Below are 22,196 nucleotides of genomic sequence, written 5' to 3' on the forward strand. Positions count from 1 at the left end.
CAGAACTTTTTCCCAAACACTGGATGAGAAAAAAGATTTTTTCACAATATTGGAGTGATTTATCGCTCCTTGTCCGGGTTAACGCGAAAACTTTGGCACCTTCGGCAGTTATATTTTGCTCTGGGACCACCGTTTGCATTCAGCGTGTAACCTTATTACGAAGGGGATATTTATTTTACTTTTTTCCACGTTTTTCCACCCCGTCGTGTTGTTCGCCGGACGACTTAGACCTGTTAAGTTAATGGTCTTGGTAAGTCGCTTCCTTGAAAAATATGATTTTGTACAACACTTAATAGTTTGAACGTTAAGGAAAAAATATTAAAAGGGAAGAAAGAGTAAAACGTTATTTTTCCGAGCGTTTTCGCTTCCAATAATCATATCGGACCTTTTAATTTACTTCGAAATTAAAACCGTAGCAAAAGAGCCTAACGAACTGAACAACATGGATTTCATTAATTACAAAACGGACCAAGTTAACTTATTCGCGTCACGAATCACGCAATTTTGCTATTTGTAATCCTTCCTTTTCCCCTTTAAAACAAACATCCAATCACGAAACGAGCGGCGTGATCAAAGCACCATTGATCCTTGGATCGACGTGTTATTCATACGATATTTTAACGTGTCGCCTGGACGTGGACGCGGGCCCACCCATCAATCATGGCGGATTCAACGAATAGAAAGAAATTAAGCCCCCGTTGAAAATCTGTCGGAAACGACGCCTCCAATTTGCACACAAATTAAATTGGAAAATAAAACCAGCACTTTTTATAGACATATTGTATTAAAGTGTTACTTTGCATGACGTAATTACTTATTCACAGTACTACCTCAGTGATGGATTTTGCTGATTTTGCTATAATCTCCCGCAACCGTGGTGTGCAGTGCTATTTTGTTACTATATTATATAAATGTAGGTACATTTATTATTTCATAAATTAATACATATTCATAATACCTAATATATTACAAGGTAATGTATAATACAAAACACGTGTGTTATATACTCACGGGCAATGAAAATGTTCCAGTCACAATAGCACCAAATTATTTCTAAACCGAAATGACTACAGCTTTATGACGCCGTCTGCAATATTGAACTACATTTAAATGCATCAGAATATTACCACCTACAATCAAATTCTAAATTAAATGTTGTAAGTGGAAAATTTTCATTGCTCGTGAGTGTGCAAAACGTCAAATCACTGGAAAACCAAATGTAATATCAAATGAATATTGAAGAAAAAGTAAACTATAGCTCGACAACTTCGTGCGCGACCCTCCTTGCGGGGTGAAAGACGTGGGAGGGACGAGGTAACCAAGGTGACAGCGGGAAGCGGATGGTGTAGCGGGGAAGGGCAACGCGTGCACTGCACGTCATTATTACGGCAGTCTCGGCCGCGCAGCCGAGGCGGCCACATGTGTTGTAGAATCTGTCATAATTTGAGTGCGACGCACATGAGACCACTAATCCTGAGACCATTAGTCTCAAGATCTGTGTTGAGGCCAGAACCTCCACAATCTTTGAAATATTTATCCTTTTAATTTTTACAGTCACATTATTATTATCTATGATTCGCCAATAAAGTTACGTCAAAAACCACAAATCGTTTAATTTCGCAAATAGATTAAATCGCATTATAAAACTATATAATCTTCGGGGATTTTCTGAATAACCGTGTGTCAAATCAGCCCTGAGTCTAATGAGTAAACCTATTACACGACAGACTAAATGAATAAGACGATGAAGATGACGACGACAACGTGACATGGATAACATAAAATACTTTAACATAAATAAATACAAATACTCTATTAGTCTGTCCTCAACTGCCAACAATACTTTAAATGAATAAATAATTAAACTAGTTTTAAGAACCATTTTAATGATCAACATAATTTACTTCTTACATTACGTCACAAATAGTGACAAGTCATCGCGAGATTTATCCGGGCACACTTTTCTCCGTGTGTACTATGTGTTCAAAAATGTCGTGCTACCTCGCCCCCGCCACTTCTTTCACCCCGCAAGGAGGGTCGCGCACGAAGTTGTCAAGCTATAATCGACTGCCAGTCGCCTCGCAACTACCGGCGCGAAACGTTCGAATATAGAACAAGTTCGAAATTGGAAAAGGAATTGCAAATTTGCGACAGTTCGTCTCAACCCATGCAAAACGGTGGAAGCAAATAAGTACAAATTGCTTAACTTTTTTAACTTTGAGTCGCAGTCGGTGTCAACGCTTTTGGTGTCAACTTTTCTTCGGTGCTTAGTTCATTATATTGGTTTGGAGTTTCAGTTGGGAAGCGTAAAGTTGTCAAACGGATTTATTTTTTGTGGTATAGCTTTAAAGCTTTAAAGTCATTAGGTATGGATCCTTAAGTTCTTGAAAAAGGGTAAAGGTTAATATTATACCGCAGTAATAATTATTAAATGGGACCGATGCCGGCTGTTTCGTTGCATACAACTCAAAGAAGCAACGTTGTGCAATTTGGTTACGTTGAGGAGAGTCGAAATGTTGCAGCCTTTATATAAGGGCATTATGTAAGATTATTTCAACAATAAAGCAAAGTGCAGCAACAATGACAAAATGCATCCTAAAACCGGCAATCGGCACAACGCACCAAATGGCAGGTACTTAGAACATCCGGACGCCTCTACACATATTGCATTTTAAAATGAAATTCTTAAGTATAACCGAGCAAAAGTTGCCGTCGCACCGGGAGGCCGACGTAAGCAAGAGGAAGGGAGAGGGGAGGGGGGGGGAAATAAAAATAAAAATTGAACATTAAACATTTCCCCGGGGTAGAGACGTCGGGAAAATAAATAAAGTTTCCTCACAAGCTCCGAACTACATATCTGCGGGGAGTTTGCACTCACTTGACTCGGATATTTGACCCAATATTTTATTACGTAGTTTATTACCGAGGTAGTTTCTCATGTGTGTCACTAGAGGGCGCTGAGAGCGTGCGATAGTCGTTGAGATGTTTAATTACTGTGTACGGTTGTATGTGGCTTCCGATATATTTGACCTGTCTTTGTACTGTTTGGACGCTGACTTTCTGAGTTTTATAAGCTACGGAAAGATAATAATATGCTTAGGTATGTTTGCAGCAAAATGAAAGCTTTTTAACGTCTTATTTTGACGAAAAGGCTAGTTTATGTTTTGACATTACCAAACTTAAAATTAGAGGCTTCAGAATTCATAATCATCATATTTATATTTCATTATATTTATTTTCTTTCTTGAAAACTTATCTGAACTCGCTAATTTAGGGTCAAACCATGCCGTTACAATCAAAACCGTGACTCAAGAACCTCAAGTGAGAAGGCAGATGGCTCAGTTAGAACTACTACTGTTATAATATAATAAAAACGAGTCCACATTCGTAATGGGTTTATGTTGTGAGTTCTGCGCTGCGTCCCGAATACTGATGCGATTCAAATTGACTGCGCTGCAGAATGGGTCACCTACATCTGCTTCTGTGTCAATTGATAGCCTTGAAGCCTCGGACTTGTTGAGAATTACTTTGTATTTATTACAATTGGAATCAGATTCGTTGTCTAGTGTGACCGGGTTATGATCGTAACATTTTCAATGTTTAATTTGGCTTCATTACTAATCAGACATAATTTTCAGGACAACTAAGGAATTACACTGTCATAGTAAATTCGTAGTCCAACGCTGTACGGGAAAGTGGTTTATTACCGCGGCATCGACACTAAATAGCGTACCTAGAAGTATTATTATCTGATTTAGGTATGGTATTATTATTGTAATGAAATTGGCACAAAAGGAAATCTCAAGAAAGTATTTTTATGACAAAAAAATTGCTCATTAGGCAGTTTATTTATATGACAAGGTCCGGTCTTACTAACCCTTCAGAGGGTAGTTACTATTAGAAATTCCAACAATCGCCCTTGCTCACGACAAGGGCCCACATTCCTGAAGTCACAGGAATTCTCGATCTATTTCAGAACAAACATTGACTACTGTAACCACCGAACTGGAAAATTCATGTAAGTATTTTGTACAGCAAATATTTATACAGGTGCTACAAATAAAAGAAGCTCCGAAATACGAATATCACCTACTTACCCATTACCAGGTAAACGAAAACTAACTAAAACAGTAGAACTATAAAGCGTTCTTTGCAACTGAAATAGAGTAATAAAAAATCAAACAACGCAATCCCCAAGATACAAAGTTGGAAATAACTTTAGACCGCTTTCCTATCTAAAAGTCGTTCAGAAGTAAACACGGGCCTTCAAGATTTACTGGGCGATAACAAAAACAAGCATTAAACAATTCCACATGGCCGACTTTCCGAACGGACAAACTTTGATTAGATATTTTAACACCATGTTTTCCCGTGACTTACTTTGAAGAAGATAAATGTATAAGCACCAGGCAAAGATCATCTTCTACTGCTGAACATAGGACTTAGGAAGTATCACGGCTCTCGAAATAACATAGCTAAGTCATCTGCTTCTGGATCATGGGACCGCGGGTTAGAATCATTCGCGTGATACCTAGCACGGGGCACAAGACGCGCAAAACAAAAGTGTCTAAAATCTTGCGCCGCTACACGGGTTTGTAATTGAGTCGATAAACTCATTTGTTGCGCGTTCGTCCAATTACAGTACCGTATTTATGGCGAATCGCGATACCTATGTCGACGGTGAAACTTTGTAGCGGCAGCTGGACTTGTTTATTGGCCTTGTGTCTGGTTATTGTTTATATCAATAAGTTATTAGCTATTATGACCCTCCTGCTCAACAAAAGAAGTAAGTAGACTTAAAAGATTTATCATTTACAATCGGCTGAAAGACTTAGGTGAAGAAGGAAAAAGTTGCATTAAACATTTCCGCACCGCAAACTCTCAAGTTTGTATTGAGAGGAATAAAGTTCCCCTTTGATTCACCGACCGGGTGGTCGAATATTCTGGAAAGATTTCACTGAAAGGAAATGTGTTGAGTTGTTTACTGTTGTTTATTTTGGTCGTAGGTAGGTAGGTATGTGTTATGTGGAAAAATGTTTTGTTCAATGGGCATGAGACACAAGATGTGGTTAAGGACACTGGCGGGTAAGAACGAGACGCCACCAGCCCAACAGCGTTCCACCAGTTGGTAACTTATTCTGCAGTGCGTGTGGTGAATATGCCGCTCTAGAATAGGGTTTCATTACCAAAATAGGTTTTTCAGAATCAAGCCTTTTGAACCCAGCGTCAACTCCGTGGGTGAGACACAATAAATGGATTTTACAATGAAAAGAAATACCTAGAAAATTACACGAACAGACACTTTCTACATGATAAGGACTCATTCGTAGAAAATGTCAGAATAATAGACAATTTCACGTCTAGAAATAACTTAATTAGGGCTGCAACACACTGTATAAAACATATTTGATTACACTTTAATCTCATTTAATTTTGGAAAATTAAACAACGGATTCACCGTAATTAATAAGTTAATCAGATTTCTCTATTAACGCAGGATAATTTTACCTCAATAATACAGCGTTCTATTTAGGAATTAGTTGCGGTATAGACACAGTGAAATGTGGTCGTTAAAGCGAATCATAAATTATAACTTTTATTTCATCATACTGCTGTTATTTATTAATACGAGTATGACAGTTAAAAACGAATAGTGATGAAAAATAGTAAAGTAAGGATATTACATAGTTGTTTTTCAACGTAAAAGTTCTATTCTGTTAAGTAAATCCGTTTCGCAGCGGACTCGTAGCCAAAAGCAAAAGCGTACTATGCTAACGAAACAAAAACTTTTAATTATACCTATACCTATATGTTATAAGTTTGACATTTGATTACTGTAAAAATGTCACATGCCTTGGATTTATATTTACACCATGTATATTAGCTTTCCGTGCAACTTTCATTCGGTTTAAGCTCATGGTTCTCATAACATGTAATACCGATTTTTTTCTAAATTCAACACCTCGAAAGTCAACTCAGTATAAAATACTGGCCACACAGTTTCCTCACAGTTAAGAGTTAACATTTGAAAAAGGAACGATTTCGGCGAACCGTTACAAAGTTGCGACTTCCGCCAGCTTGTCCCGGCTACTGACACTTGGTTTCAATAAAGTACCGAACAAGTTCGAAATTGAAAAAGAAATCTGCCCGCTCCTTGGCATGTAAATACTGGGTGTCGCTAGTGATGTGGGATATCCGGTTTCGGACCACCGAATTCCGGTTGATTCGAATCCGGAGTCGATGACAAAAGTTTATAGAGTTGAGATGTTTTTATTTAGTGGAAACAATGCTGTCTCAGGTGTAGCTTTCAATTTTAAAAAAAATATATAATGATGTCGATTCTGAAGGCGGAAATTCTAATTTTAATGCTGTCAAACCCTTAAATTCTTTGTTAAAAATTCGACTCTATGACTGTTCCCTGAAATCTCATTTTATACTAGCAATTTTTTTTGTTTGACAGCGTTAAAATTAGAATTTCTGCCTTCAGAATCGACATCAATATCTTCTGTTGCGTGTTTTTTTTTAAACAATTTATAAAATATATTTTTCCCATAATTTTAACGCCCAAGTTTATTCGAAATTTACTGTACCTATATTAGGATCTACACAATACTTATGTTTGTCTGTACCTACAACACAGTCATGTGACTAATATGCCACTTTCGGTTAGGTAATTCAGTACTTATCGAGTACAATACAATAGTTTCGTTAACAAGGTTGTATTATAACATGTGAAGTAAACCCCGTGATTCAAACACATCTCTGGTATATCTATCAAAACTATAACGGATCTCGTAGCAGCACTATGAGTAAAGTAACTAAAAGGAAAATTGCTTAACTCTGGCACCTGTATGCAGGGGTTGGCAGGTCAGCCTCTGAAGTTTTAACATAAATTAGCTCTGGGCCCGTTATGAAACGGTTTCGCCGATTCATATTCAGACTTTTTCAAACCGTTGCAACCTGAAAGACCATTTTTTTCACCAGACGATTAATTTTAGAGTAAAAATAGCTACGCAATGTTAGCTCTTTGTAAAATATTGCCCGTCGAGTGAGCACGCTATTCGTAAATCAATCTTTGTTTTAAATTGGCTTTTTGAAGTCTTGCCTTTCAGGAGCTAAGTAGCAGAAAATTCTAGACGTGTATGAACACTGAAAGCGTTTACCTGCAATCTGTATCAATCTGAAATCTTAATTAGATGTTCATTATGTTGATAAAAGAACTATTAATTTGTTTATTTTCAAAAATATTTGATTCCATGAAATGCAATTTGCAAACTGCAAATCAAACAGAAACAAAACATTACTTCTGTCCACCACATAAACAAGCACTGGAATTGACAGACAAAAAAGGTCATAGTCATAGTACGATAAAAACTAACTACGGAAATTTCGCGAAAAAATGAACATTTTACCCTGATAAAATGCCACTCAAAACTGCATACAATGCTTTAAAAACACCGACACGAATTTCGTTTAAATTCAGAACTGCTAAGCTGGCAGCCAGTAGACCTACATAACTCTAATTTACAGGATGCTCCAACAATTGTACCTATGATGAAATCAGTAGAGCTGATATAAAATGAAAGTTAAACGAAACACAACTCGTCTAACTTACCTAAAATTAGCTTATACCTAATGGATATTTGACTAGAATTTAAGTGTGTTTAGGTGCTAAAATGAATGTGACGTTATAAATGGATATCTGAACACGAGTTTTTTCAGCCATTGTATACAAATGTTTCTCTTGAATCTCTATTATCCATTCAAATCAATATGCGATGCGTATTTTTAAAGTTCTCAGAATACATAGCAGAGACAGCGGGATGACATACGGCTACATATTTCTTTTTATTCCTTATTCACTCATTCATTTACAGAAACAAACATAAAAAAATATTTGCAAGGCCCTGTATTGAACGAAATACGTGCAACTCCAGTTTTTGCATGGAAGCGCGGCCGTGGATCCCAAAAATATAAATCACTTCATGTGTAATCGAAGCAGAGGGGGCATCGATCACCTTCCAGGTACGGCCTCGGCTTATCCGACCCTCAACTCTTGCTTTTTTATCTGCCAATTTTGTTTTTATATTTAAAAAATACAGATAAAACATTGTTATTGGTGTACTACCTATAGGAGTATAGACGGTATTGCTTGAAGCCTGCTCGGGTGTTTACTACAAATACGCTACGCTGACACTTGGAGTTGCGCACAGGATCATCATCATCACGACCCATTACGTCCCCACTGCTGGGGCACGGGTCTCCTTCCAATGAAGGAAGGGTTTAGGCCTAGTCCACCACGCTGGCCAAGGCGCACAGGATATTGTTTTGAAATCGGGCTAACACGGATTTCATCGATGGTAGGTATATAATGACTGGTTAGAGTATAATAACTTCAAAATCATCATCAGCCAATAATTTATTTTCTACCGCTGTTAATGGTATTCTATCCTACCGATGTCACACTCTTATTTTAAAAATCTATGGGTTAGTAGGGCCAGAAGAAGAAATACTACGGGGAAATCTTACAGGAAATATACATACTCGTATAGCCAACTAAATAAACGATGCGTTTCCACCCTCAATCCACAAATGTGGCCTACAAAGTTGGAATGAAAATGAAAGGGGTGCGGAGTGATATCGGCAATATATACGGACATTCACGTAATGTATCGCAGAGGCACTGCGATCAAGAAACAGTTTGTCTTTCCAAGAAAGCTTCCGTTTAGGAAGCATTCTTTTAACAAATCCTTACGAGATTGTGTAGAGTTCGATACACGTATTTATAACTTGTTAGCTTCATCTGCTTCATTCAGGCATCAGCAGATCCATGAAAGTATATTCATTTCACGAGCTGCTATTTTTGGTCTTCATTCATGAATCGTAGTATGTACACATATTTGAAAGTTAAATGCATCGAAGGCATATTTTATTTTATTTCTATTGCCAAAGAAACAAAAGAAATCGTAAGTCAAGATGAATACAATGAATAACTGAGTATTCCACAGATGAAAGCTCTTTACGAACTGGAAACATTCAACATCTACAGCCAGGTCGTATTGATTCCATTCAATTTGTACTCGTTCAACTTCTATTGTTTTAGAGATACAAGTCTGAATAGTTACAGTCAGTCATATTTTTTGTAAAAATATTAGAAATTATGTATCTACCTGACAACACTAAAATCTAATGAATGAATTATGGATATTGTTTGACAATAATTATTGGAAGAATAAATACTTGTACCTATTATTATATTCTGTCTTAGCCCGAAGTGGCATGGCAACACAAGATGTAGCAGTCTTCAGGTGGCTAGGCATCGCAATACAGCCCCATAGGCCATAAACAAAGACTGACCATAGACATCGATGTAGTCAGTCTGCGTCAGCATGTTAGACTGCGTGTCGCATATGTTTTCAGTTAGAAATGGCAGGATCTAGAGTTGCATCTTAAGACAGCTCCGTAGACCAGTTATACGCAAAGCGTCATAGACACTAACTCACCATAGACAACGATGCAGCTTGTCTGCATCAGCATGATATACAGAGTGTTGCATATCTTATGTCTTCAGTTTGAAATGGCCGGATAAGGAGCTGCATCATAAGACAGCCCCATAGACCAATTACGCTCAAGGGCCCATAAACCAACTCACCATAGACATCAATACACCCAGTCTGCATCAGCATATTCGGCTGCGTGTTGATCTGGCACATGTAGCAGCCGCGGTCCTCGGCGCGCAGGGGCCGGATCCTCAGCTGCCAGGTGCGGGGCGCGTCCAGGCTCACGGAGTACCTCTCCCCGAGGACTGCCCGGTCGTGCATGGTGAGGACCGTCTGGTCTTCCGCGCGCAGCCAGCCGACCTGGGAGAAAGTCAGTCAGTCAGCCAGTTGTTTAATGGGGAAGAAAAACAAGTGAAACTTTGGCAGCGATAGGGGCCTTTCAAGTACTGACCAATTGCATTATTGGGGAAAAAATGGTGACTGAACCAACCAATTAGAACTGGGGAAGGAACTCGACAGTGGCGACATTTGGAATTAGATTTGCGTTTTCCTCCCCATTGTCCATGCATGTGGCTAGGACCAGTCTTCTTCTTGTCATCGCAAGTTAAAACAGCGGATTACTGTGTGCTTCTTTTCTTCAACTTTACATTTTTACTATAAGTTATTGCTATAATTTAATCACGAATATCCAATACTCGTAGATCAAAGTTGTTCATAACGACGAGCTGTGTCAACTAAAACCCATTTTTGAATTTTTATATACCATATTATTTGTTTCATAGCCATAAATAGCCTTTTATTTCCTAAAACAAAATCATTTTAAAAATTTATTTTTACTACCTGTTTTAAAGCTGTATTGAAACAAACGTAATATCAAACAACGCTGGACGTAATATAATTTTTCATTTCTTTTTAAAAACAACTAGTTATTACTTGTCATGATTAATATTGATAGTAATAATAATTCTGTAATAAGCCAGCGATTTATTAATCATGATGAAGAAAAAGTTTTCCCTGGAAGTAGGTACTTACTCCTTAATTATTCCTTGGCTCTACTTCTACAAATAATGAGATTTTGATACCGCGTTAGCTCATAAATAAATTATCTTTCGTAGAAAATTGGCTGTACGCCTTTTATAACAGTCCATATTAATTTAATCTCCAACAATACATTTTCAATTTTGTTTATCATGCATGTCCCCATTTGTCATCCGCTCATGCAAACGTAAACGAGTTTGTGATTTATTATCTATATACAACGTGCTATATTTTGCAAATCACTTTTAAAACGGACTTTTCAACGCTGACGTGAAACAAAGAACATTCCCGCCCCTCATTAAGACTTTGATGGGTCCATGAAAATATTTCATGCATAAAAACTCCCGAATCTCTTGTAACAAAGAATTTCTGGTATCCGTAAAACTTCATGAAACGCAAATAGGGTCTATTGTTGGGCGCGCATTTTGATTCTGACCGGTTAACTTTCATTCCTTGCATCGTCATTGTTGGAATGCCTCCCCTGCTTGCCTGCGCTTGGCAGGACGCCTACATCGTAACAATGCCCAAAAATCAGACTGCAACCTTTTTGGTAGCCAGCCTCCGCGTTATGTGTACGCTCAGAATTCTAATGGCGCGATACAACAGCCGCAGAATGAAGCTCACCGCCTAGAAATCGCGAGGGCGCAATTTTCGAGCCTCTTTTGTTTTTCTTTTCATTTACTGATTCTGTTTTTCTTTGTAGGCCGTTTCCTCGCCTTTGTCCCAAGCCAGTTTCTTATTGCTTTTAATAAAATCTAATTCGGTGTCACTGATCAAAGTTGGGTGCGAATCAAGACCCGAATACTATTTTTGGGACTTTGCTTTTTGTTTGTTTAGGCTCTTATTGCGTTTGTTATTTTTGCTTTAGCTTTTTACAGATTCCTTCAAAGTTCATTAACATGCACAAAGATTATCACCATTTAGAAAAGCTACACGCAGAGAAATATCTGGCTACCTAAACGAGAAAAAACGCTACTGTAACTAGAACTTCTGTTTGCAAACGTGACAGCAAGACTCGTGAAGTTAACTTTACAAAAACGATTCTGTTATTATTTTACCTGTCGGTTTATTAATAACAACTAGATGTTTAGTGTAACCGATATCATCATCCCATAAACATTCACTGTTCGACCCCATACCATAATAAAATTTAAAAAAGAATTTTTTTTATTGAATTCTAAACATTATTACTCATAGAACTTTTTTTCTCTTATACTTATTGCAATTACTTACAAAACAAGGAGGGCTATGGCCAACTTACTTGGCTATTTCGAACTGTTAGTATCTCGGCTATGAAATTACCTGTGACCGGAGTATATGGTTTCCATTTTTCATAACTATAATTATAGTAAGTATCATAATTATTATGACAATATATAAATGACTATTACAGTTACAACCCTATAGAAGGAGTTCGTAAGGACGTAAGGGCTTAACTTTAGGTATACAAGAAATGAAATGAAAGGAAATGAAATGAAATGAAATGAAATATTCATTTGAGTATACTAAAATATTTATAATAGAATTAATAAAAATCAAACTCTATCTTCTATTTCAATAAGTAACTCTCGATTGGTTTACCTCATCACTAGCCTTAGCTTAATGAAAATAGAATCTACATTCGCTCGTTCTATATGTAAATTTCATACCGACCTGCTAGCCTTGGCTGTACCTAATCTAGGACGCATATGTCTGAGTTCCCAAGTTATTACAGCTCCACCTTCTGAGGTGAAACTTGTGTGTTTTCGGGGGGCCGTTCCACTAACCAAAGTATACTAGCCTTAGGGTGTCTAGTCTATCCACACATCACATCATCATCAGCCTATAGCAGTCCACTGCTGGACGTGGGCCTCTCCCAAAGCACGCCACTGTATGCGATCTTTAGCTTTCCGCATCCAATCAAAACCAGCCACATTTCGCAAGTCGTTATCCCATCTAGTCGGAGGGCGTCCCACACTACGTTTGCCTATATAGTCTATCCATTGAATCGATATCTCTGGGTGTACGAAAGAAGCTTTTCCGAGTGACCAACCTGAGATACCTTTTAGTGTTTGTCACCGACACGTTAGACGATCGAAACCTTGGATTACCTAGGTTCTGCTGAAAGAATAAGATGTTACGTAAGTACGTACCATCCTTAAAAATATTGCAGATGATATAGGTGTACATGATCAGCTGTATGTACATATTATTATGTTAGGTATTTTCCGATACGTCTTTCGTCGTAAAAATAACTACCGTACTACCGATAAAAAACTTTTAATGACTTATTCCAATTAAACACTTGGACAAGTAAAGTTCATTGTAATTATTACAGTGTTCTGACCAAAATAAATAAAACATAGTGAATGAATATGTATTTTTTGTTAGCACAAGTGATTTTCAAAAATATAAGTTTTACAACAATACCATTAAAAAAACAAGTCAAATACAGGATATCCCACGGCGATGCGATGAAGGGAAAGTATGTTAAACTCATCTAAAGACAGGCCATTTCACTAAAAGGAGACTTTATCTTTATTTTAATAAGAATACATTCTAAATAATTTGACAAAACCTCATGGTTGGCCCGGGAATTTAACCCGTTAAATGTTAAGGAAAATTGCCGTGGGATACCCTTCCTGCCTACCCTGTTCATATTCAACTGAGTACAAAAAATACAATCCGTTAGCGATACAAACGAAAATCACTATATCCTATATCTGACAAACAATATAAGTAGCTACGTTGTATTTTTATTATTTTAAACTACTTTGTGCGAGCTTTGCGTAAAGTTTTAAAGGAATTCTGGGATAAAATAGCCCATAGCAAAAACGATAATGAAGCATTATATTAACATTTTTTTTTTTCAATTCAATAGTACCTATATTATGAGACTATTCGTAACAGATCTTTCAATAATAATATTATTATTAAGTATAAGTTGAGACGAAGCCTCTGGACGATTCTGTAGTTGAGATTCCAGTCAGAATGTTCCATTCTTGAGAGCCAACTCACACTTGAGAGAGATTCTAGAATAAGCCCCTTTCACGAGCGAGAAAATGTCGTGCCACGCATTTCTATACGGTCCGATAGAACTGTGATATTATTGCAGGACTTCGACTTATACTATGCTACTCAAGGAAATACTTGAAAGTAAATCAGTGTATTATAAATAATTGTATAAAATGTTCCTATTCGTATACCTACATAAATTATTTTCCAAGGGTATAAAGAGAGGTTTTTTCAATGCTCTTTTCAGACAAATCATATCTACTTTCAGAGCATGAGTAATGAAAAATTATTAAACGTTTTTTTTTCGGTCAGGACAAGATGTAATGGATCTTAATAATCATCTGCATCATTCGTCATCCCTTTTACATTTCATTACAAAGTGTAAGCTAAACTGTAAGCACTGGAGCCTTTTACTTATTTACTGTTACTGAAAGTATATTTCGCTTAAAATTGCCCGGACTTAATTATGCCAAAAAACCTTTCCCCATTAACTTTAGCCCGCACTGTTTAATTGTAGGTAAAAAGTTTATCATCTGAAGCAAATAGAGCCCCAGAGCAACTCTCACTCGTAAGGACGTGTTGTGTAAACGTACAGTAACCAAGGAACTACCATAAATCACGCATAAGTGGTAAAGTTTTGAGCCGTGTTCGGGCGAATTTAGTTATTTGCACATACAGCTTAATGGAACCGGCACAATAAATGTACTACGTAAATTAGGACTGTAACCACCTTGTTATGTTTGGTGTGTTTAAGTGTTATTTGATGTTCGCAGTCTTGATGAGGCATGGCGATGATTAGATTTGTTTTTAACACCTATGTAATAAATTATTTCTCGCATTTTTTGTCACCGATATGCTAAGAAGAAGAACCTTTGATCCTAGTACCTTGTTGGGTGACGATGATGATGAAAAAAAAATAAAATAATAATGCCTATGTGCTAATTTTACTGAGTTTGATATCGTCATTTTGGTGTCGGATATTGTTATGGACGCTCATCGTTTAATTGATATAATATTGTTATGAGCCAAAACAGAATAGCTTCTGTCCACCGATAGAACTGAACGAATATTTGCCAAATCATCATTATCGATACTAAGTCCTTCTCAAATATTACATTGAAATGCAAAGATCAAATCATAACAAATCACAATACGTTCTGCGCAATAAAAATCCCACAGCAGCCGGTATTAATGGTCCCTTTCCTTTATCATAACATAAATAAGGCTTTTACGTTAATGGTTATAAAATTTACGAGTACACTGAGATAATGCTGCGGCATCAAATCTCGTTGAAGTATACCAGCGTTATAGAGGTGATAACGGTATTTCATAGCTCCGAGTCGGGAACAAGGCGAAAAATACCCTTTATCTGGAGAAGGGGCTCGATAACAGCGTAAAATCCAATAAGAAATATTGATTTTGAAATTACTTTGTAATTGCTGGCCCCTTTCAGATAACGGTTGGGGGATGACAAAGGACGGTGTTGGTCTCGGGGCCACGATGTTTTGTCTATAATTTTTGTTTGTGTTGTGACTTTGAGACAGTGAATTGATATTTTTCAATTTCTTCGAACCAAATAGGTTAAGGTGGGTGAAATTTCCAGTAGACGTTATTTTGTTGAATAATTTGTTATGAAACTATAAGTACTTAATTTTATTTTAGGTAAGTATTGTAAGTACCTATGTTTATTTATCAACTATTTTTTATAAACTTGGCACTTTCTATTATTACATTCCATTATGTACAACCCAAAGTGTGTGCGACCAAAAATTTAAATTAAACTAACAAGCACTGAAAAAGTTCCAGTGACATATGGAACGTCAATGGCAGGTGATTTTATCATTGCTCGTGAGTGTATTAACACTCGTTACAATAAAATATTCCTAACTATTCTAAAGGCCGAAAATCCTGAACACTGTCAAACTTTTAAATTTTGCTAGCAAAAAATTTAATTTACGTTCACACTAATTTTAATTAGGGCAGATTTTTCAATAGTCATATAAATGTTATCTGTCGAATAAAATTGTTACTGTCACTGTCTAATACCTACATTCAGTCCAGACAGTATCAGAATTATTCCCCAGATAACTTTTGAAAAATCAGACCTTAAAGAAATTAAGGTTTTGACAGCTTTATCAGAATTTCTGCCTTCAGAATCGACAACATTATCTAGTAGTATTACTAGATTATTACCTTCTCTCTCTCTCTCATCCACCCAAAGGTTGCCTGGAAGAGATCGCGTTTAGCGATAAGGCCGCCTATTGTGCTTACTACTTTTTTATTTAATATAAATATGTTGTGTGTTCCCAGGACCTGAAGATAATGATGATGTTGTGTGTTTTTTTTTTTTTCAATAAAGTTATATTTTTTTTTTTTATTTTTTTTTTATCTTTATTATCAAAAATACATGCTGAGTATTACAATTATTAAATGTCTGCCAAACTGTGAAAACAATTTGTTGGCAGGTTACTCTCATTTCTAATTAAGCACAATAACTAATGACACTTATATTAAATTTATGTAACACGGTACAACACAGTTGAAATAGGTATAGACAGGTAATTAAGGCCCGGTACAGGGTGACGTGCCGCGCCAAATTTGGGTTTTCAATGCTCTTCACACAGCACACGCAGTGACACGCACACATGTAAGTTTGCACAGTGGGTCATAAACTTTTACTCACCAACTTTATTGACAATTATTTTCAAGTAGTGATTTGAGGGTAAGTATAATTTTTAATTACACTGGTAAGCACCAGGAAAGAGTAGAAATTAATAGGGGTGCCACTTTTCTCCATACTCGGAACCGCGTGTTTTGAAACTATACAAGGCCAGAACGCACCCATAGTGTACTAGCACTGTATAGTTTCAAGTGAAAAAAAAATATTATTTTACTTGAAAATATACACTGTTTGTGCGTACTAATCGCGTATACTTTCAAGTTGGGATTTACTGAATCGTTCTTGAAAATATACATTGCTATTACGCACATTGCTTGATTGGCGTACTTGTCGCATATAATTTATACCTACATGCTGATTCTGATTTACTTAACTATTTCGGTAAATGTACATGACTACAATTTACTTGTTCTGCCTGTCATACCTATAGAAAGTTAATAAATAAAGATTAACAAACTCTAATTTAATTGATATTAACAGCCATTATACTTGCAAGTAAAAATACTAATATCTTATTATTTATATGAATTATGAGTAATACCTACTACACTCACGAGAAATAAAAAAGTTCCAGTGACGATAGCTCCTGAACCAAAAAGACGAGCTTAATGACGCCGCGCCGTCGGCAATATTAAAGAACATTTAACAACGCATCAAAATATTATTATAACCAACTAAAAACGTAAATTTTGATCAAATTCTAAATTAAATGTTTTTAAAATTGGGGTCATTTGGTGTTGACATTTTGCAACTTGGACTTATTGATTGCTCGTGAGTGTATTAGGTACCCTATAAACCTATTAGAGACATATTTTTCATCAAGTTTTTCATCAAGCCTACCCTGTCTATCTATGGGTATTAAATATAAAAACCTACTAGCTGGTAACTAATCACGTATAGTTTCAAGTGCTCCCATTGCCACTTGGCACTTGAAAATATACACAATTAGTACGCAGTGGTAACGGCTGCAGTATATTTTCAAGCCATAATTTTGGCCCAACTTACTTGAAAATATACGCTATTAGTGCGTAATGGCCTTGTATACTTTCAAGTAAATCATGGCACCATTTTAATTTGAAACTATACGTGAGCAGTGCCACCCTCTGCGTTCTGGCCTTGTATAGTTTCAAAACACGCCTCGGAACCCGATTACCTTTCTAAACAAATGTAGTATTTACTTACTTGTAGAAAGGTAACTACAGGTATTAAAGTGTAGATACTAAGGGTATACTAAGCCGAAAGGGGATGACTCAAGGGGTCATTCTGAACAACTTTTGTTCTACGAGTTTTGCAAATTCGCGAAAAAAAATATTCGTTTTCCATGGTAAAAAGTCACGTGTCATCAAAGTTTCTATGAAAAAGGTTTTTTTTGTTAATTTTTAAAACTCGTAGAACAAAAGTTCAGAATGTCTCACTTGTTTTTACCCGACTGCCGAAGGAGGAGTGTAATATTATTCGATTGTATGTATGTATGTTTGTAAGTATATTTTTTGGTAGCCGAATAATATTTTATTTTATTTTTAGGGTTTCGTACCTCAAAAGGAAAAAAGCAACAGACCTCTTTGTTGTCCGTCTGTCTGACTGACTGTCTGTCACCGCCCTTTTTCTCAGAAACGGGTAAAGATATCAAGCTGATATTTTGCATAGATATGGGGAGTACCCCAAAAAATATTGGGGTACTCCCTCTCCCATACAAGTAAATTGGGGCTGATATTTTTTCCGGTTATTTTGATGGTGTAGGTAGGGTATCGTTGAACAGGTATTTTAATACCTCTAATAACGGAGTGTTGGCTACCATGTAACCCTATACTACCTCAAATAGATGGATATAACTGCTTTTATACAAAACGTAACCCCATTCAAAATGATGGAGTCGTTATTTACACACAAAAATGTTTAAATGTAGCGGTAGAGGAAGAACTATTCTTGGAAGGAAATTGTTTGGTTTTAAAAATCGGTTCAGAATCAGCCTACATAGCCCTATACCGATCCCCTTCATATAAAAATCTAGAGACTTTTAAAGATTCATTAAATAAAACACTGATTAAACTCAAATCCTTTAAAAACATATGCATCATAGGTGACATTAATATAAATATTCGCCCAGAAGATAAAGACGATAGAGCAAATGATTATCTCGATCTTTGTGCTTACCATGGACTTCTCCCGGCGCACACATTTCCGACAAGACAAATCAGCAATACCTGCCTAGATCACGTCATTTTAAAAACTTCCTATCCTGCAACTACCTTAGTAATCACATCCACCATCACTGATCACCAAGCAGTTCTAATATCCCTGGATATCAAAGTTAAGAGACACTTTTCATCCACAAATAAAATAAAAATTAACTATGAAGGCTTACAAAATAGTGTAGAAAGTATGAATTTTGAACAAATATATAACTCTGAAGACCCTAATTTTTGCACTGAAAAACTCATAACTTCAATACAGCATGCTATAGATGAAAATTCAACCATTACAACACTACCTCGACGGTATAGAGTAATTAAACCGTGGATTACACCAGGACTTATAAAATGCATGAGAAATAGAGACCGTATGCACAAAAAATTAAAATGTTCACCGGAAGACACAGTTTTAAAAATTTCGTATCTAAGATACAGAAATTTCTGTAATAATTTATTAAAAAAGATAAAAAGACAGCACAACAAAAATGAACTCGATTTGGTGAAAAACAATAACAAACAACTTTGGGAAACAATAAAAAGACTTACTTTCACAACTAAACCTAAGAGTTCGGCACATGAGTTACTTAAATCTGATAATAAGAATAACGATGATGTGAACACCATAAATCAATATTTTGTTAGTGTGGGGCAGGAACTGGCTGAGAGTATAACAAGAGATAACCAGTCCCAGCATTCACCTACTAATCCCACCTTTTCTCTTATGCCACCTGCTCAAGCAGTTCATTGTAGCTCCTTTGCACTTTTAGATACTGATGAGGAGGAGGTGGAAAGGATGATAATAGGCCTCAAAAATAAATGTGCCGTTGGGTGGGATAACATCTCCAACAATATACTCAAACAGCTTAGACATGTTCTTGTACCACCGTTGACATATATATTTCAAATCTGTCTTAGTAAGGGATGTTTTCCAACTTATCTGAAAAAATCTATAGTACATCCCATTCACAAATCTGGTGACAGAGACCGTGTCGAAAATTACAGACCGATTTCCATTTTGCCTTCCATATCTAAATTACTAGAGCGAATTGTTAATGTCCGGCTTATCAACTATTTAGAAAAAAATAAGCTACTTTCAAACTGCCAATTTGGATTTAGGTCTGGTAAATCCACTGATGGTTCTGTACACGAACTGACAGATTATGTGGTTGGTAATCTGGACAAAGGGCAAAAAACTCTGGGGATTTTCTTAGACCTAGCTAAAGCCTTCGACACGGTCTCTGTGCCAATACTCTTAAATAAACTCCACAATATTGGGATCCGAGGACATCAGCTAAAGCTGTTCGAGGATTACTTAACTGAAAGATATCAGAGTGTGCAGATTGACCATTACACTAGTTGTGACCTACCTGTAAGATATGGTGTACCACAGGGCAGTATATTGGGACCTATCCTTTTCATCATTTATATTAACGATCTCCTCAGTCTTAGTCTGCCCCATGGTAAAATCATATCTTATGCGGATGATACCGTACTCCTTTTCTCTACAAATTCGTGGGAGGAAACTTTCAAACATGCCCAAAGTGGTTTTAACCAGGTAACACTATGGCTGCGACAACATCTGCTTACTCTTAATAAAAGTAAAACGACATATATCTCTTTTTCAATACGTAATTCTAGTCAACCATCCTCACAGTTTAAAATTACTTACCACACTTGCGGGCATCGTGATTCATGTTCTTGCGATGACATCTCCAGGTCTAATAAAATAAAATATCTAGGCATCATGATTGATCAGAACTTGAATTTCAAAGACCATATTCAACTAACGTCCGCAAGAGTGAGAAAGCTCATTTTTATCTTTAAAAAACTAAGACATATCCTAGATCCCTACTTACTAAAGCAAATATACATAGCTCTCTGTCAATCAGTACTTATCTATTGTATTACCTCGTGGGGCGGAGCTCCAAAGACTACCCTTGTTATTCTAGAACGGGCCCAAAGAGCTGTTCTTAAAGTAGCTACTTTCCGCCGCATACTTTATCCCACTGAAAGGTTATACCAAGATTGCGAAGTTCTAACAGTTCGTCAGCTGTTTATATATCACACTGTACTGAAGCAGCATAAACTTGTACTGGACTGTCTTGACACTAACAAACATTTCAGAAGGAATTACAAAGTTTGTAAGACAATCACGTATAAACATGCCTTCGTACGTAACTTTTTCTGCTTTGTTGGACCATACTTATACAATAAATTGAATAAATTAAATAAACTTCACCTGTTGAACCAATATGAGTGTAAAAATGTTATGTTAAAATACCTACAAAAACTTAATTATGAGGATACTGAACATTTGTTAATGATTGCTACCTAACTTTTATTATGAGAACATAGTATACATAAATGTAAACTTTAAAACTGTCTATTACTAAATACAAATATTTTGTCCCTTGGGTACAAATTCCCAAGCCATTAAACTTCTAGCCACCATTAATTTTTAGATTGATCTAGCTAGCTTTATTTGATGTAAAGTTTGTATGATTCTTTCATTTAATTTATTTATTTTTAAGTTATAATTAATTTTATTTTTAAGTTAATTAATTTTATTTTAAATTAATTTTAATCATATTGAGTACCTACTTGAATTTGCACAGCTTTACTATTATATTCTATTGGAGGAGCGCTGATGCCTGATGTACAGGTCTCTGGCCTAGTTCAGGCACAGATGTAATTTGTAATTAGATAAGCTTTTTTGGAATAAAATTATTTATTTATTTATTATTTATTTATTTATTTAATATAATAGGTATAAAAAAGGTTAAAATATTATTATTTTGCTTTTACCCTTAAATTTGGGGACCACACCATAGACAAATCCTAAATAAAAAATGATTTCAATAGATGGCGTGTTTTTATGTTGGGTAACTCAGAATAAGAAGTGATGATATCTCAGAATAATAATGGTCAATGGTGCTATTCCGCTGAGCACTGAAACCGGTGGGACACAAGTGAAAAGTGGTCATGGAAATGCACTAGGGTAGACCCTGCTCCTAGAACAAGGCATGAGTTTGTGATTTGTGTGCGAGGATGGAAACTTTGAATATTTTCTTGTTTTTTTTATTATTGATGCAACAACATATAGTATTTTTTCTGAGTTACCAACCGAAGTCACCCCGTGACAGGGTGACTAGATAGGTACTTCTGCAAATTACACCATCTATCGTTGGTTTTTTTGGTAACTACTGTCTATAGAAGAAATTCCGTCATTGTCAATTTTACGTTACGAATGAATTTAGTAAACCCAGTAAACCTAACTAATCCAGAGGAAACCTAAAATATCTTTCTGTCTCTCTGAAAAACATACTTAATAGCTCAAACTCGATGCTTTTAGCTATTAACATCTTTGAAATAAAATTCAGTCACCACCTTGTTACTGCCCTCATCAGATCCTCACGAGACCATACCTCAACCAGCACCATGAGACTGTGTTTTTGAATCCTAATCTAATGTTCCTACGTTTTGTCATCACTTAGATCCATTCGCTATATTCCAGCTCCTCATCGGTACTTTACGAGACTGTAATGTCACGCGAGAACATTGCCCACTATCTTATTTAATTTAACACATTCAATTCCGACTACGCAATATTGCGTAGTACGTACCATGTGGTACCTAGTGACATTAGGTACCTTCGGCACTCAATGGGTTAATGTATTGAATATAGTGTAAGAATTATGCTTCCTCAATTTCAAATCAAATTATGTTGGTGTCATAAAAGTTGAAAAAGTGCAATGACAACCAATGTGCAGTGATTTTGTATCTGTACACGAA

At 36.2% G+C, this 22,196-nt stretch overlaps 1 protein-coding gene across 2 annotated transcripts in view; it reads right to left on the bottom strand.

Annotated features, from left to right (window-relative positions):
• LOC119693188 (limbic system-associated membrane protein) overlaps positions 1-22,196 on the bottom strand; it is a 53,093-nt gene that overhangs the window by 21,581 nt on the left and 9,316 nt on the right. For both annotated transcript variants that reach the window (XM_048628617.1, XM_048628616.1), the window contains exon 3: positions 9,653-9,860. In XM_048628617.1, the coding sequence (XP_048484574.1) occupies positions 9,653-9,860 (208 nt within the window). The remainder of the gene's footprint in view (positions 1-9,652; positions 9,861-22,196) is intronic.

The sequence above is a fragment of the Plutella xylostella genome, chromosome 21 (assembly GCF_932276165.1).
Source record: "Plutella xylostella chromosome 21, ilPluXylo3.1, whole genome shotgun sequence".
Taxonomy (NCBI): Eukaryota; Metazoa; Arthropoda; class Insecta; order Lepidoptera; family Plutellidae; genus Plutella; species Plutella xylostella.